Raw genomic sequence first — 19518 nt, 5'->3', positions numbered from 1 at the left:
TAATTATTTTTTAACTAAATGGGTCACTTTCCAAATGAAGCCTAAGCCAACTTCATTGAAGAAGCAAATGGAAGAAGCAAATGGTACTAGTGTTTGGGGATATTATTAGATCCAAGTAATTTTTTAAAAGAAGTACAAATATCAGCAAGAGTACAAGTAGAAACTGTGTCTATTCCACAGTATAAAAAAAAAAATTGATCATTTGCTATTTACAGTTCGGTGGTGTCAAAGAAGCATTTACACAATTGAAAAAATAAAACGACAATGCTACGTAGCTCAAATTTTGTGGCTCAAAAGTGGCTCAAATGGCCAAAACGACGTCGTTTTGAGTACAGAACAACATAAAAATGGCCAAAACGACGTCGTTTTGGCCATTTGAGCCACTTTTGAGCCACAAAATTTGAGCTACAAGACATTTTCCAAAATAAAATATTCTTTGATTCTTCGTTTTTCTTTATAGTTGGTTGGATCCATTTTTCTTTTTTTTTTCGTTGCACTCATATTTAAAAAAGAAAAAGAAATTATATTATTAAGGAATCTGTCCCATTATTTGTCATAAAAAATCGTAATTATATAATCTCATCATGTCTTCAAAATAATAGAAATCAAACATTTTTTTGAAACAACAATGCTAGGTAGCTCAAAGTTTTGTGGCTCAAATGGCTCAAATCACTCAAAACGACGTCATTTTGACAGATTTTGAGTGTAAAATGACTTCGTTTTGACATATTTGAGCCATTTGAGTCACAAAATTTTGAATTACCAAACATTTTCCTTTTTGAAATATAGACTTGCTATTTTTTTAAAGACAAATGTGGCTACATTTTTTTTTTTCTTTCATGTTTATGAATTATTTATACTCAATGATGCACAACATAAATCTATACTATATATTAAGCAAAAGGGGGTTTTTAACCCCAAGTCTTGTGGGAGTTTCAATTTCCCAATCTAAATTTCCTGATTTTTTGATTTAAAAATAAAATAAAATCTTAGCATTTATTAACTTATCTCAACTCTCAAGTCTTACCCTCATAATAACACTTTAATGCATTAAGAACAAATATAATTTTTTTTTTTTGAAATCCAACACATATGAATTTTTTGAAAAGTTCCAACACATATGATTATTATCTCTCATAATAACATTTTAATGTATTAAAAACAAACATAAAAAAAATTCTTGAAAAGTCCAACACATATGATTATTATCAAAATATTAAACTTTAATATAATATAATAATAAAAGAAGGAGGTTTTTAAACTTTAATCTATATTATATATTAAGCAAAATGAAATTTTTAACCCCAAGCCTTGTGGGAACTCCAATCTCCCAATCTAAATTTCTTGATTTTTTGATTTTTTTTTATAAAAAAACCTTAGCACTTATTAACTTCTCGCAACCCCCAAGTCTTACCCTCATAATAACACTTTAATGCATTAAGAACAAGCATAAAAAAAAATTCTTTGAAATCTAATATATGAATTCCTTGAAAAGTCCCAACACATATGATTATTATCTCTCATAATAACACTTTAATGCATTAAGAACAAGTATAAAAAAAAAAATTCTTAAAAAGTCTAACACATATGATTATTATCAAAATATTAAACTTTAATATAATATAATAAAAAAATACATTTAATTCCTTGAAAAGTCTAACACATATGATTATTATCAAAATATTAAACTTTAATATGATCTATACTATATATTAAGCAAAAGAGGGTTTTTAATCCCAAACCTTGTGGGAGCTCCAATCTCCCAATCTAAATTTCTTGATTTTTTGATTTAAAAAAAAAAAAAACCTTAGCATTTATTAACTTCTCCCAACCCCCTAGTCTTATCCTCATAATAACACTTTAATGCATTAAGAACAAGCATAAAAAAAATTCTTTGAAATCCAACATATGAATTCTTTGGAAAGTCCCAACACATATGATTATTATCCCTTATAATAACACTTTAATGCTTTAAGAACAAGTATAAAAAAAAAATTCATGAAAAGTCTAACATGTATGATTATTATCAAAATATTAAACTTTAATATAATATAATAAAAAAAAGACATTTAATTCCTTGAAAAGTCTAACACATATGATTATTATCAAAATATTAAACTTTAATATAATATAAAAAAGGACAAAAAGAAGACATTTAAAAAAAAAGAAGAAAACATTTAAAAATCGCAATTCAAAAAAAAAACCTTAGCATTTATTAATTTCTCCCAACCCCTGCATTAAGAACAAGCATAAAAAAATTCTTTGAAATTTAACACATATGAATTTCTTGAAAAGTCTCAACACATATGATTATTATCCCTCATAACAACAGTTTAATGCATTAAGAACAAGCATAAAAAAAATTTCTTAAAAAGTTTAACATATATGATTATTATCAAAATATTAATTTTAATATAATATAATAAAAAAAGACATTTAATTAATTGAAAAGTTTAACACATATAATTATTATCAAAATATTAAACTTTAATATAATATAAAAAAAAAGAAGAATTTTTTAAAAAAAAAAAGATATTTTAAAATTACAATTCATATATATAAATAATTATAAACAATACAGGTGATATGTCAGTACTTTATATAATCGAACAGTCATGATAGAGACCCTCTCTAATCACCACCCCACAACCCCACAGACACGTGGCGGGTGGTGATTGGAAGAGTAGGAAAAAAAATGTAACCAATGAGAGAGAAAGGAGATCAAAAACGGTGGGGGAGAAAAGGGGCATGAAACATTTTTGATAATGGAAATAGGATTCGTGCGGAATCCCGCTGCCCAAGAGTACCGAGCAGTCCACCAAGCCTGTTCCCAAAATAAATAATGGCTTGTAGATAGATCTCTCTGATACATTTTAAGACACATACTTCAAACCTGATCATTAATTTTTTTTCAAGGCCTCCTACATAAACCAGATTTACATACACAACATTTTCAAGCCTCAGCAAATTTTCCAAGCCTCTCTCATCCACAAATTACGAAAAAGAATTTAAAAAAAGAAATAAAAAATCGAAGTGGAAATCAATAAAAATCAAAATGTTCTATGAAAGAGGTAGCCAATAGTTACCGCATATCCAACGAACATTTCCTCTTGGCGATCAACATGACCCTTACAACAGAGACAGTATGCTCTGTTTCAAACTGTAGGATCTTCTGCTTGGGGTTTGGGGTGCAAAATTAAGCCCAAACATCTCTTTGGGAACCCGCCCTGGCTCGATGATTCCAGCCAGCTTTGAGACAATGAAGGCGCTATCTGCAACGTGGTGCATGTCTTCTGTGTTGGTCCACAACCGGGAGGTCAGCTGTGACCTCCTGTTCTTTGAATTGATTTTGATACCCCATTTGAGGTAGAGGCTCTCTCTATCTTGCTCTGAGAACCTCTTCTTCATTTGTCTCCTCAGCATCTCCCTCTCGCGACAAAGAGCCTTCATGCTGTTTCCAAATGAAAGAAAGATGTCAAGAATTTAAAATAATAATAATAATTTTAAAAAAAAATGTAATTGTTATATTGTCATATTGCATTAACTAGTTGAACACGACAGTATAACCTAGTACTAAAGACAAATAGAATAGAAGTAAAGATAAAATAATTGCACTTTAATGGAGGTGCAAATGGCTGCAAGTGCGAGCTGTGTCCCATGCCACAACTTTCACTTGCACCGGACACAAACCCACTCACACCTCCATGTATCAGTCTCCCGTCCCTTGCAGAAAATCACATCACAATACTGAAATGAAACAATGTATGTTCACAGGAAAAACGGGGGACATTCGGCAATGCCCACATGGTGAAGAAGCAATCTGATGATTGCAACAAATACCAGATTGGAGCTCTTTTCTTTGGAAACTTATTAGATACTCCCAAAGTACTACATGACATTGCCAACACACATTAAGTAGGTCATCATTTGTCTTCTAACTATTTAACAAAGGTAAGTCAGCATGTCTTGCCCATAATTTTTTTTGCTACATAATTGGTTTGGAGCACCACGTAAATAATGCCACATGGTGGTCTAGGTCTATTGAATAATTATCCTTCTATTTCCTTTTTTCTTTTGTTTGGCCAAACAATGACAAAAGGAGATTTGCAGGAAAATGAATCCCACATTAGTTGCAGATCTTTTTTTTTTCTGTCCCGCAACCTACTAGATGAATATAAATTTTACCTCGAAGCAGGCAAGAGAGTCTGACCCTCTTCAATAGTCTTGCTACCTCGAGAAAACGTATCCTTGAGGAAGGATAGCCTCCTGAGCTCCACTTCCATATAAATGGAGTCTGTTGGGTCGCCTTTAAATAGCAGGAAGAAGTAGGTTCTGTGGGCCAATGACACATTGCAAACATCCCAAAGTTCAATAATTTCCTTTTGGAGCCTGTTGAATTCTGAGGGCCAATTCGAAAGACTCTTCGAATCATCTTCTATTGGATCCAAGCCAACATCTTTTACATTCTTTAAGGATTTCTTGGCCTTTGGTTCAGACTCATGCACCTGTCAGGTATAACAAAACATGTTAAATGAATAAAAGCAGCCCGAGTATCATATAAATGGGAAACAAATGCAAACTGAAAGACTTGAGCGGAAGACCTCTCCTGCATTGAGCTTTGATACCATGTTAGATACCACTGTCCTAAAAAGCTTAGGCTGTTAGAAAAGGGACCCAACAATGCAAATCAAGCTCTCTAACAGAATCCACTACATAGGGAGAATTATGACAACTAAAATGGTCATTCCTTATAACCCATTTTCAGAGTTTGTATAAGAAGATAAACGAGAATAGTTAAAATAATTGAGACTCTCCCACGAGTGGACAATATTATTGACTATATATGTAGCATGGAAACTTCTATAGAGGAGTTGTGTCCAATAACAATTTGTGGGCACTCCCACGAGTGTCAAGTAATTCTTTAATTGTGCATAGGATGAACACACTCTACATGCACATACTTTTAGAGAGAGAGAGAGACACACACACACACAAAGATAACATCATCCATGACAGCCATGATTCAAGAATGAAATGAATACTCTCTCAAATCTGAAACTAAAGAAAGAGAGTAATAATAGTATTATACATAAAATTACTATATGATGTTAGTTAAAAATTCAATCGTTAACATTATTGTTAAGTTGTATATCATTCCTTTATTGCAAACTGGGTAATAAGAAATGACACTTTCTTGTTGCTTTAATGAAATACAAAAACAGTCAATTCATACACAAAGGTAAGGCCACATACATCTAACCCTCCCTCCCCAAACCAGCAGTAATAGAAGCCTCCTGCACTAGGTTGTTAAGTAAGACACTTATATCCCAACAAAGTGTACATGTACATGCATATCTTGTGTATCCATTTTATTATATAAAGTGTATACTTGAGCTAGTGTAAACGCTGCTAGGTTTTTTTACTTTTCCAAGAATGCCCTTCCCATCACTTTTGATAATTATTAGAATAACTTTTCTCCTTCATCGAACTGTCTAAAACTGCTAATTAGTTTTCCTCAATCATCAAACTATCCAAAAATTTAAATATAAAATTGCAAATGCATTGCATTTGCATCTGCCGCTAGTATATATACACACACCCATCTATATGTAGGTCCTAAAGGGAAAAGATAGGAAAACACCCATTTACACTTTCAAACACACCCATAGAGAGAGTCATGGGTGTGTGTTTCCTAAATGGCAATTGTCAAAATTTTACCCAGGGTATGCCACGCATGACAACAACCAGCTACCTTGTGCATGGGCCTTTGGGTCGGGCCTATGGCCTAGGTTTTAGGTAGTCCATCAGTCTGGGCTTATGGGCCAGTCCATGGGCCTTACCTATTTGTCCAAGCCCAGCTCATATTTTAGGACTAGGCCAAGGACCAGCTCGGGCCGGACTGTGGGCTATGAACTTTTTGATGAGCCTTGTATGTACAAACTAATAAAAAGAGTACATTTTTTATACGAAAATATTCATATTTACCTTTCCATGTACCGTTGTGTCCATGCCCTACACTAATTGAATTTGCCATGTTGGCATTTTCATTTTGTCTCATGTATGTGTTTATGCTACTCAAGTTGTTGATACAACTAGAAGAAAAAAGCCATGAATCTCAGCCGCTCAGGCTTAGCTAAATGACTGTCGTAAATCATAAAGTGCATTTATTATGAATCCCCATAGCATAATAGGTGTCGACTGTTCTCACTGTGCTTAATTAATAATGAAGTCATATATAATTGATAAATGAAAAGAACACAAAAGTTTCTCTAGAACTCGTTAACAAATTCCTGCTTTGGCATCAGCATAAACTCTGTTGAGCCATAGTTTTTCACAGAAATACTTAAAATAAAAGCTGGAAATAGAAATAAAACTCACAGGATTATCAGCAACTTGCTTCTCTTGCTGAAGCTCAGCCTTTTCCTCCATTCGTACAATGCATGTATTAACACTAGTAATGTTATCATCAGTTGAAGTTCTGCCTCTGTGTGCTTCAAGATCAATAGCAGCAACACTCCCGATAGAAGATTGAGAACCTTTTCTTGATAGCCTTTCAATGTTGGCACCATAGTTCAATTCATAAAGCCTTCTTCGGATATCCTCAGGTCTTCCAATGAATTCTTTCTCGAACCCAGTTGGTGGTGTGTGCTCATTATCATTAGTTTCCTCCTTCTCAAACCATGGTGAATATGGGCTAGTCATCAGGCTTGCTTTACAGCTTCTACTTTTAGTTAATTTCAAGCTTTGAGAGCCAGACATGTACTCTGTTAACGGCCATGTAGATGGTTTTTCGTGAGAATGAGCAACGAAATGGGGAATGTAACTTAACATACTATCTTCCTTTAGTGGCGGTGACACAAACTCCTGATCTGTTGTGTCTCCATTCCCAGCCACCATCGATTCAGAGATTTCAGTGTTCTGTTCAGGAGATGATGATCTATTTGATTCTTCTGCCTCTATGCATCGAACGTCCTTGCATAAATCCTCTGAAGTTCCATTGGTTTTTTCTTCAATCATGTCCCAACTCCGTCCAGAATTGCTTCGGATAAACATAGAAGCACCGACCAACAGCTGTGGAGAAGTATCATTCGGCACAAAGTTCTCTTCAAATTCGGGAAGAATTTGTATGTAGTGATCATCAGAGCTTCTCCCACTATGTCCATAAGAATAAAGGGATCTGTTGACTGCTTTAACACCAATGTTCAAGGAGTGAGGACTTGCCAAAGGGGATGTCTCTGGTACTGGATTTTCACATTCCGGTGACTTCCGAACTTGCAAGCGTGGGTAGTTATTAAAACCTACCTGGAGAAGTACAGAAGGAAAAAATAAATAAACTCAACTAAACAAGGCACACCTAGATGGAATGGATGCTTCAGTACAACAATTTAACTACAGTTACCCGTGTCATTGAATGTCCCTCATCCCCAACCAGTTGTAGCAAATCCTGAACCTGGGATTGAGCCAAGTCTCGTTGAACAGTAAGATCGATCATCTCCTTCTCCAGCTGCACAAGTAGAAAAAGTATATAAATAAAAAGATAAAGGCATTCAACACATGAGCCAATAAGACAAATGCTGCTTCTTGCATGGATGGAAAAATTTGCAGCATGTTCATGAATCATACTTCAAATGTTAGTAACTCAAGGTGCACTCTTAACTTTCCCCAAAAATGTCATTGAAATTGAACTTTTTAAGCCTACAGCTATCAAAAAGTCAAATAAGCAGACATTAGAAGGATTTCCATATGTAATGCCATGGTTCTTCGGACTTTTTAAGCGTACTTCTTCTTCCTTCTGCAATGAACTTCTTGTGTGTTTTTTTATCAAATCAAGACACATTAGCAAAGTACATAATTTAACAATTTGAGTTAAAAGTGAAGTAAAATGACATTAAAACCATACATCCTAAAATGACATAGTTTTGCTTAACTTTAAACATAGGCCATTGGATTACTACAAGAAGTCCAGAGAGATTCATTGTAGAGAATCTTGACCCGGTCAACGATGGTACACCAAATTAATTACCATTTTCTGTTAGGTTAAGTTGTTAAAGATATCCCTTACAGTGAAGTAAAAGTCAAATGAAGTATCTAAACGGCATCCTTGCAATGTTATTAAACTAAATGGTTCATCACCAGATCTCATATTTTCAAATTGGTATTGCTCTTGAGGTGGGATTTTGTTGACATTTCAACTGCTCCTCTCTTGTAATAATCTAAGAGTTACAAAATCAATATGCTTTTAGATCACAAAAGTCCTAAAAATTCAACCAAAATTGAAATGAGATTGTCAAAGGATTAGAAGCAAGGCAAGGAATAAAGATTAGAAATGATTAAATAGACCAAGAAAATTCTTTTTGCATGTTCCGTACAAAACGAGAAATATACGAAAGGCTTAATATGACAATCAGACAGTGAAAAGGAATGGAAGTTATGCAACCTAAAAGGAAAAATGGAATTAATTATAAATGATGGAGAAGGATGCACACAGAAATAAGGGATTACACTTATGGTTGCTAAACTAACTCACTCTAGTGGATGTGATCATGTGACATAATTTAGGGAAAATTTCACTCTACCCTCCAATGTAGTTTAACCTATGTGTGGATTACCCCCTATCATTTGGAAATAACCATACAATCCCCTTATAGTTTGTGGACTGGAGTGCACCATCAGGCATCATGTCCAAGTTAACAAGTGTGAAGCACATGCCAGGACATAAAGGGGTTATGCGCTCATTTCCAAATGTCAGAGGGATAAATTGCACATGGAGTAAAACAAAGAGGGTTAAAGTAAATTTTGTCTCCCAAAAAATGACAAAAATGTTTGTGGTTTGCATAATCAAGTTACTTATGTACAAGGGTTTCTCAGTTCACAAACTGGAGGGATTTATGTGCTTATTTCCAAATGACAAGTGGTTATGTGCACATAGGCCAAACCACAAGGGGGCGAAGTGAAATTTTCCCTATAATTTAATTTAAGATCCAGAAGTACGACATTGTGGTTTTAAAGAGTCTTGAAATTTATATTCATCATGCAACGATTACACAGAAATTTATGAACTGTTTGATATTATTATTGAAGAGGTATTGCAATTTGATAATGAAAGCCCAATCATTACCTTTTCAATCTGAAGGCCTTTCTCTCTCAGTAATGCCGAATAATGTGATGCAACAAAGGTGGGCCCTTGACTTCTCAGTTCACTCTCCAACCTAGCTAATTCTCTCTGCAGATGCTTTACTAATGCTTTATCCGATATGACTACATTAACTTGAGCGTTAGTTGTTACTTCTTTGGCACAACTTGCAAACAATAGCGTATTTCTTGATTGCTCAACATGACTTCTCGCAGGGCTCATGGTACAGATGATGGCAGTTCTAGCATTGTCTCCCAACGAGGATTGCAATATGCGAGTTAGCTTAGAATCTCTGAAAGGAACATGCCCATTTCTTCCCTTGCTGCACCCAATGATAGGACAACACAAATGATAACAAAACTTGCAATCAACAAATGGTAATGTTCAGGATGAAACATCATACAATCAAACCAAAAAAAACACAGACAAGAAAAAGAAAAGGCAGGTAAAAGGATTAAAGGCACAAAATTCCTGAGAATTTAACCATTATGGTTGATTTAAAAAGACCACAACAACAAATCTTTGATGTAATAAGATCATCATGATTACCCATAGGAGTGTACTAGCCAAAAGTGATGATAGTAATCTGAGAAAATGTAGAGTAAAGCAGAACGACCAAGTGATTAGACGTATGATCCTGACAACTGCATTGTCTTAATAAAATAAACAACTAACCATTACTAGCACCTGGTTGATATAAGTGATTACCAGTCAACGAATTTGAAAATCATGGCCTAAATGATGATGGTCAGAATCAAGTTTGAGTTACTCTGATGAAGATAATTCAAGTAGTCCTTGGTTTTTTGCTTTAAAACAATTCATTTGACTCTTGCTCCTATTAAGACCATCAACAGGAAAAAAAGACCAAAAAGTCCATGGTTCAGTGAAAGGAGTATTTAGCTTTGTTTCAGTTCCCTTTGTTGTTCAAGCCAAGCAATAAGGCAACTCATAGTTTTCACAACATAGATGAATGCAATCCTTGACAACTAGATAATGATTTTTCCTAAGTACCATTGGATTGAATTATCATCTCATTACCCCTTATTGTTATTTGTTACAGAGGGAGGTTTGGACTTTCACAATCCTTCCATGTGCTAGCTTTGAGCATCAAGTTGTGGAGAAAACATCAATGTAATATGTGACTGTGGGCAAATTTCTTACTAGCTAAATATTGTCATGGAATTCATCTTCATTCTTGCACTCCCCATACATTTCATTCTCATATTTGGAGGAGGCTTTTTAGAAGCTAAACCTTTCACAGAAGATATACCACATACCTTCTTAATATATGTTGTGTATACTTCTTCAGGATAGTTGGCTCCGAGATGGTGCTAATATTGACCACAAAAGTTCATAATTTACCATGTGCTGAACCATAGTAAACGATCATGAATGATGGAACTTAAATTTAGTGGAACATCTCCTATCTTCTGAGGACCTGATTATTTTGAGTTGGTCCAAATAATGGGCATTGTTAATTGACTCTGCTCATGAGGGTATTTGTTCTCAAGGTTCCACCACAAAGTACATTTTGTAACTAATTGTGGAAGAAAATTCCTATTAAAATATATAAATGTGGAAATTATTTCATTACATCATTGCATTTAACTTAGTGGTTGCCAAATGTTGGAGTGTCAACCTCTAGATGTAAATGTGGATTAGACAGGACATTGGAGTTTATGGAGCGTTGGTATCCTACTGTCAATCTTGCTTCACAGATTGTGATGCACTCAGTGAACTTCCTTGGTCTTCATTTTTCCCATCATATTGATATTGTTCATCAAATTAGTTTCTGCTTGTCTAAATGCTCCCAGTCTGATCATTAGCCCATTGAGCTCATAAAGGTTTCACTAACTTTTTCGCATTTGGTGGGGAAATTTGAAAAGGACGAAATAAATAAATAACTCAGAACTGGATTGCAGATACTTTATTGGTCTTTATTATTTGCAGGCCTTCTACAGATTTTGATAATATTGCTTTTGTTTAGCGGTGCAACTTGGGCGGGTTCAGTCAGGTTGAGAGGTTGTTCAAGCCAAACCCAAGTTGTGTTGAGAGTTGCCCAACCAGCCCAAACCCAACCTCCAACTCGATCTTGTCTGCCCAAGCCTGATCAATAAATTGAACTTGGCTAAGCCCAAATTGCCCACAAATTTATAATAGAATAGCATAGATGTAATTTTTATCGAAAAAGCCAAATGGTCAAAGTGTAGTATAAAACACCATTGTGCTATTTCTTGTGCTAAGTTTTGGAGAGGAAATAGCATTATGCTATTTTAGCATTATGGTCGAAGTGAGTTTTTTTTGCTGAACTGTGCTAGTTTAGCAATGCCACACCTTAAAACTTCACAGGAGGAGCTCTAAAGCTCCGTCACAGCTTTCTAAATCTGAAGCATCAGATACTCAAGTGTAGAATTCGGTTCTCATATATATATAGGCTATAGAACCAGTAACTTTTCAAGCAATGACTTCGAGTTAGTTTCATTATCAAAATGATTAAAAAATTTGAAAAACAAGCTAACCTTAGCTTGCGAATAACAGTTCCCAGTGTCAGTAAACTACGATTTATGTGGCAACCCTCCTTTAGCCTGGTGCCACCTGATAATGACTGAGATGCACGCTCGCTTCCCGCAAGATCAACAAAATTCTACATAGAATGTATCGATATAATATTAATATAGATCAACATGGTATATATTAACATCTTAATAACCATGCAAATTAATCTAACAAAAACTTGACGATCCATACCACAGCAGCTGTAAGGGTGCTTAAGTTGTCCTTGCCTAAAAATTGCTTAGCAGAACTTTCAATTGTCTGCAAAAACCCATTAGTCAATTGAATGGCAAGAATGATAAGCTATGTTTAGAACAATCATTCAAGAAAACAACATTCCTACCAATCTGATTATTTGATGAGATCTGGAGCTTGTTTCATTCAGGGCAGTTTCCCCTATTTGTCTTTGAGCTTCATGAATGCACCAAGACATTTAGAATATGCAGTCACGATCATCTAGTAAAAGTCAGACGACTAAAGAATATCTTACCTTCGCAGATGGAGAGGAGTTCCATTACATGATTCCAGTCCCTGAGAGGTTCCTCTGTGAGTTTCTCAATAACTGTCCCTCTCTGTGAAATAGATAAGAATTAAGCATAATGGAAAAATATCAAATACTAATTATTTAGTCGACCAAGAAAGTAATTGACCTCGGGATCATCTAGAAGTCTAAGTGGAGTACTATCTGTGCTGAGGAGGTCCCTGACAGATTCATTGTAAATCTCCATAGCAGAGAACTTCAAAAGAAATTCTCTTTCATTGTGCTGCAAATAAACACACATGTAAACAAAAAACAGGTGAAGCCTAAGAAGCATAGGCACAGACATGCAACATGACACAGAGACACGCCGACACTGAAAATTTTCAAAAAAGCAAGACAACACGTGTGACACATGCAAAATATATAGTTTTATATGTTTTTATATGTCATTTATTATATATATGAATATTTTATCAAAAAAAAAAAATGCATCATAACATTAATTCCTACAGTTTCGCTAATAGGCATAAAACTACATTGTTTTTCTTTTAAACTTATAATGTGTTTCATGTGTACAAATATCCAAGGCATGTCAGGTCCAACACACATTGGGAAGTGTCAAATGAGTGTCAATGTCCAACATGGACACGCCAACTTATTAGAAGTGTTGGTGCTTCTTAGGTGAAAGCCCAAGGAACATAGTACTATAATAGAATGCAGGAACAAGAAGTAGTGAGAAACAGTGAATATTAGTAGTTTCTTAATTACCTTCTCTATATAATCATAAATATCTGCGATGGCATACTCAGTAATTCCCGTCATCGTGAATGTCTTCCCACTGCTTGTTTGTCCGTATGCAAAAACAGTAGCTGAAATTTATGCCCATTATTTGACATAAAGAAAATTGTCAATGGAATGCAAGTGAAATTCAATATCAGGAAAAATGGAGAAGCAAAGAGAGATTATACTCACAGTTAATACCACTGACAACTGAAAGAGCAACGCCCTTGGCTCCTTTCTCATAGACCTCCTTTGTGGAGCAGTCACTCCTAAATACTCTGTCTAACAGGGGGAAAAAAGATGAAGAAAGAAAGATCAAGACGAGTATCCAAGCCATGACACCAATGCTGATATGAAATTGTAACAATAAGTTGCATTCAAACTTAGGTTTCTCAAATCTAACATACTGAACCATATGCAAAGCTTTACATTTAACAGGAAACTTCACAACATAACTGTGGCAATAGATTCTGTAAAATTGATACCCAGACAGCCCTGAATTTGAAGGCCTTCAACCTTTTTACAGTTCTTTTATTCAAAATTAAACAAATAGTGTATGGACAAACTATATTCTCAAACAACAGTAAAACATGATTAGCAATCATACTTTTTAAAAAATGTGATTATTAATCACTTTTTTTCACTTAACACATACCACTATCTGAACTACCTTTACACATTATATAAAAAATGTGGTTAGCAATATTTATTTTTTGGGTGCGAGTTGCTAACCACGTTCTAACGTAATTTGGGAATAAAGTCTGTCCTACATTAAAGAGCCTAAATTTGAACCCCCCTGGAAGGAACAGTTTTACAAGGAAAACTCCAATAGAATCGGCTAAATGAAGAAAGAACAAAAATGGTTTCCTATTTTCAGACATTTCAGGTTTGAATCATCAACCACAGCGAATGTTGAAGATTTTAGCTCAAATAATGGCTCAAATTCTCTCCACAAAAATAAATAAATAACCCACATAGTTTAACAAACTTCTAGTTTTGGATCTTAATTTGGATAGAGAATCGTGAAGCAAAGAGAAAATAGAATGAAAATGTAAAAAATAAAATAAATTAATTTATACTTGATTCATTCACATTTGACCATCATTTCCTTCTCACTCCACACACTTACCGAAATCAAATCAAATCAAATCAAAGATCCAAACACAGTCTTAAATTTAAACAGTCAAAAACGACACAAACACATGAAAAATGAAGAGAAAAGTAAATTAGCATACCAAAAGTGTAGGCAGTTGGATACATGGAGCGATCTGGAAGTGGAAGATTACAGTTTTTGAAAATGATGGTATCTTCATTGATGCATTCCCAATCACACACATCGTTCCTCGCAATCTCCTTCTCATTCAAAGGCCTCAACCTCACCGACACAAATATCTTCTCCTCACAGCCTCCACCAGTCGTCCCCATTCCTCCACCACCACCGCACACCGACACTCTTCTCACCGAAAACCAATATCCAAACAAAATGCAAATGCAATCATATATGATAACTAGGACTAAAAAAGATCAAAGAATGGAAGATTTTACCCAAAAAACTACACACCACTCACTCGCTCATCTTCGAATTCAGACCATAATAATAATAAAACCATCATAAATAGCTTTTCTTTTTTCATTTTCTTTTTTTTTTCCCTTTCTTCTTCAGTATCTGGTTGGTTGGTTGGTTGGTTGGTGTGGTTGTACGAACAGAGTGAGGGAGGGTTGAGTTGAGACCGACATGTGTACCCAAATTCATGATCTGTACACATTAAGAGTGAACTAATCATTGGTTTTAAGAGCTAAATCACACACAACACAAGCATTTTGTGCACTGTTCTGTCTCATCTTCTATCATTAAAAACTGGTTCTTATTTCTGTAATTTTAAACATCCTTCTCTTTTATGTTACCATTTTTTGGTTTAACAATGTCTATTTTTTATTTATTAAAATAAAAAATAAAATAAAAAAAAATCATAACGTGACTCGTTTGGAAAGTTGATTATTTTACTTATTAATTTTTTAATTTTTTAATTATTTTAATCTGATTAAAAAAATTATATTTGGAAAGTTAATTAACTTTTATTTTTTTATAGTTGATTTGATAATTATATAAAAAATAATAATAATTTTGATTTGAATATAATATTTTGCCTTATTAATTATTTTAATTTATATTATCTTTATTAACTATTATAATCAAAAAATCTAAAGATCCACCCATATTTATTCAGAAAATTTTGGATGAATGATTATATAGTTAATATTAATTTGTGTAATTCATGTAAAATATGATAAAAATTAATTTTTAAAGGTATATTTATAATATTTTTTTTTATCAGAGGTACATTTATGATATTTGGTATTGTTTTTACGTCGGGTGGGTCGCTTTCTTGGAATGTTTGTGGTGCGTGTGGCTGTGATCAGACTTATGGCAAACGCGCTGTCAGTAGAATGATTGATTGTTTGGTGATTTTATAATAGTAATGTTTTACCTCATTACATTTATGAGGTTATTTTTCATAGATTATTAGACTATTTTTGGAGAAGTTTCTCTCGTCTTAGGAAAATTAATTTTGACATAGGTAAATCTATAAAGATTATAACTCACTATTTAAGACTTAGGGTTGGTTTGAGATGTTCTAAAAAAGTGCACTTTTTGACTTATTGGCTTATATGGGTTGGGTTTGGGTTGGGTTTGATTTGATGTGTTAGAGAGGTGATGTGATTTAAATAAGATGATGTGACTTAAATAGGATAGTGATTTTTTGACTTTTTGAATTATTTAGGTCATGCCAAACTTGGCCTTAATACATAACTCAAATACTAAAACCCAGTATTACTGAAGCCCCACGTAGCAATAAGAATCAATGACATAAAGACACATGACAAGAGAAGGACAAGTCAGTAGACAAAGATCTGCAAAGTTATTACCACTACACATTGCCATTAATGAAACCCCTTACAATATTTATTGTGATAACCTCTCTCTGTCGGGAAAGAACGCCTTCACTATGAACAAGGTAAACTAGAGCATAGACTTTCGGCCAAGGAGACAGGTCGGAAGGAACAACAAAATGATTACTAGAGGATATAAGCAGACGTCGAAGACAAGAAGAAGGTTAAGCTTTCTAACTCTAATCTATCTCTACATCTCACCTCTCTCTCTAACTTGCTCGTCGGAGGGTTTGCTGGGGGACTCCTCGTTCCCTGTTGAACTCTTGTGCAGGTTCCCCTGTGGGCTTGGTCACTCGGACACCAGTTTGGGAAGCGTGGATCAGTCCGACCCGTCCCGTCTGAAACCCGCAGGATCATCAGTCGGCGTCGTCTATGGGAAAGTTTTTGTTTCGCGCACCAGTTGTGCTCATTGTCGCCGGAGACCCTCTCTTCACAACCCCCTCCTACCACCTATGAAGGTGTATGGTCACAACTAGATCCATGGCTTCTCACCCCAATGTTGCCGATCATCAAGCCGACCCTCCCAATCCAAATAACCCACCATAGTATTTCACCGAGCTCACCAACAACATTAACCGCCTGGCTGAGCAAAACCAAGCCTTGATTAATGCTCTACTCCAAAGAAACATTCCTATGCCTCCTCCACCACCTCCAGATATCCTACCTAACCAAGAACGAGCCCTGAGCCATACTATCCAGCAGCCTAATCCACCCAACTTGGAAGGCTTGCAACCCTCTCCCCCAGGTATAAACCTGCCACCCCGGGGCCCACATCCATTGATCCTGGTACCAACCCCTGAAGGAGAGGCCAGCAGCGTCTAGCCTTCGCTGCCTTCCGGTGGTGACAACATTCCTCTCTGGGACATAGAACTCCGAGCCATGAAGCTCCAACTCTAAGGGGTCATGCAGAACATACAGCATAAACCATCTACCACAGCCAACTTCCCATTTGTTACCGCCATTAGGGACAAACCTCTACCTCCTAAGTTCAAAATGCTCACGATCGACTCTTTTGATGGTACAACGGACCTAGTCGATCACTTGGAGACCTACAGAACCCTCATGATCCTCCATGCATTCCCCGATGAAATCATATGTCGGGCTTTTCCCGTGATACTCAAGGGATCGGCTCGACTCTGGTTTAGTCAACTGCCAGCAGACTCTGTCTCCACTTTCCAGCACCTCAGTGACTCTTTTCTCAGCCATTTCATTGGAGCCCAGCGCCAGCGGCGTTTGGCAACCCAGCTCCTCAACATCTGTCAAACTGAGGGGGAGTCGCTGCGCAGCTTTGTCACCCGCTTCAACACCGAAGCCCTGCAGGCGGCGAAAAACGATGACAAGGTCATCCTCACGGCATTCATGGCCGGCCTATGATCATCTGATTTCCTTTTCTCCCTCTCAAAAAACCCTCCGACCTCCATGGCAACCTTTCATTCCAAAGCCCAAAAATACATGAACGCAGAAGATTCCCTGGCCGCTCGCCAAAACCCTACAGCAAAAAACCCGACCCCTAGAGAGAAGAGAAAGGACTCAGAAACCAGAAACACCCAGTACAATAACCAAACACCTCAGTATACCGACCGACCCCCCCGAGTCGACCGGTCGGCACCAGCCCGACTGCCCGGCCGGTTCGAATGGTACACACCCCTTAATTTCCCCATGGAACAGGTCTTTAATCAGATCCAACGAGACTACCCCCTGAAATGGCCCCAACCATCACGGTCTCCTTCCAATCGGCGAGACAAGTCCAAATATTGTCGTTTTCACCAGGACCACGGTCATAATACTAAGGAGTGTGTTAACCTCAAAGATCAAGTCGAGGGCTTGATACGTCAGGGACGTCTCAGTCGGTTCACGGACACCCGTCCTCAACAAAGGCAAAAGACCGAACCCATCAGAAACAACCACCGGCGCACTCCTCCCCGACAACCAGCACAGCCTAACCCTGGCCGTGATCGCCCTCCACAGCAATCCCGAGCATAAAGTAACCCCGCCCCCCCTGTCGGAGAAATCAGAGTCATGGAGGTCCATCCCGCTCGGCTCAACGGGCAGAACTCAGAAAAATAAGACAGGGCTCAGACAAAGAAGTTGCCACATTAGACTGCCCTCCCAAATAGCCCAAGCAGTAGATGGAGCCCATCACCTTTACGGAAGCCAACTACACAAGCATCCGTTACCCCTATGACGACCCCTTCGTCATTTCTGCCGTCCTTTCCAATTATAAAGTCAGACGGGTCCTCGTCGACAATGACAGTTCTTCAGAAATCATCTTCCTAAATGCCTTCCGCCAGCTCAAGATCGGGGAAGAAAGTTTGTCTCCTCTCCAAACCCCGTTGGTCGGTTTCACTAGAGACCGGGTGACCTCCATCGGTTCCATCGATCTTCCCATCACAATCGGCAAATACCCGCGGCAGACTACAAAGTTACTCACCTTCCTTGTTGTCGACTGCCCCTCTGCATACAATATCATCCTTGGCCACACCGCCCTAAATGCCTTCCAAGCTATCACATCCACTTTCCATCTTGCCATCAAGTTCCCTATCGATCTTGGAGTTGGCACAGTGAGGGGAGAGCAGACCGTGGCCAGAGAGTGTTATGTCGCCTCACTTAAAGAAGTCAAGCTTAAGGAGGCTATGATCATTGAAGGACTCGACGTCAGAGATGAGGACGAGCTGGTCAGAGGGAAACCAGTGGAAGAGCTCGTCGAGGTCTTCATCGATCCCACCAACCCGGCAAAAACTGCCAAGATCTGCAGCCAACTATCCTCCCAGGCCAAGGACGACCTCACCGTCTTCCTGATTGAGCACAACGACGTATTTTCCTGGACCCACTCTGACATTCCAGGTATTGACCCCTCCTTCATTACCCACCGTTTCGGCATTGAGCCCCATTTCTGACCCATCCGCCAGAAGCAGCGCATCTTTCACTCGGAGCGTAATAACCTTATTGTTTCTGAAGTAGATAAGCTCCTTGAGGCACAATTTATCACAAATGTAGACTACCCCAGATGACTGTCAAATGTGGTTTTGGTTTGTAAAAACAATGGTAAATGGCGACTCTATGTCGACTATTCTGACCTCAACCGAGCTTGCCCAAAAGACAGCTATCATCTTCCTCGCATAGATCTGTTAGTTGATGCCACGACCGGCCATCAAATGCTCAGTTTCATGGATGCCTTCTCTGGATACAACCAAATTCTGATGCACCCGTCTGACCAGGAACACACCTCCTTTATCACTGACCGGGGAACCTACCATTACCGTGTGATGCCATTTGGGTTGAAAAATATTTGAGCCACTTACCAACGGTTGGTCAATGCCGTCTTTCATCACTAGATAGGCTGGAACATGGAAGTATATGTCGACGACATGCTAATTAAGAGCAAGCTCTCCACTGATCATCTGGCCGACTTGCGAGAGACCTTTACCACCCTACGAAACCATCAAATGAAGCTCAATCCGAAAAAATGTGCCTTCAGCGTAGGATCTGGAAAGTTTTTGGGTTTCATGGTCAGTCAGTGGGGTATCGAAGCTAACCCCGAAAAGATCAAGGCCTTAATTGAAATGCAGTCACCCAGAACGGTTAAGGAGGTTCAAAGGCTTACTGGCCAAGTTGCCGC

At 37.1% G+C, this 19518-nt stretch overlaps 1 protein-coding gene across 1 annotated transcript; it reads right to left on the bottom strand.

The window, feature by feature from the left end:
- Window positions 1–2867: 2867 nt before the first annotated feature.
- LOC114315000 (kinesin-like protein KIN-7C) lies at window positions 2868–14800 on the bottom strand. The gene is made up of 13 exons (XM_082867113.1): window positions 14183–14800; window positions 13140–13229; window positions 12936–13036; window positions 12337–12450; window positions 12177–12258; window positions 12030–12097; window positions 11882–11947; window positions 11653–11777; window positions 9119–9455; window positions 7400–7504; window positions 6379–7302; window positions 4186–4505; window positions 2868–3451 (listed from the first exon to the last, which is right to left on the bottom strand). Exons 1-13 carry the CDS (start codon window positions 14370–14372, stop codon window positions 3130–3132), a joined length of 2844 nt encoding a protein of 947 aa, XP_082723239.1. The 5' UTR covers window positions 14373–14800; the 3' UTR covers window positions 2868–3129.
- Between the last annotated feature and the right edge of the window lie 4718 nt (window positions 14801–19518).

Source organism: Camellia sinensis, chromosome 4, assembly GCF_055761805.1.
Source record: "Camellia sinensis isolate YWXY chromosome 4, ASM5576180v1, whole genome shotgun sequence".
Classification (NCBI taxonomy): Eukaryota; Viridiplantae; Streptophyta; class Magnoliopsida; order Ericales; family Theaceae; genus Camellia; species Camellia sinensis.
This window is presented reverse-complemented; position numbering and strand designations above follow the sequence as displayed.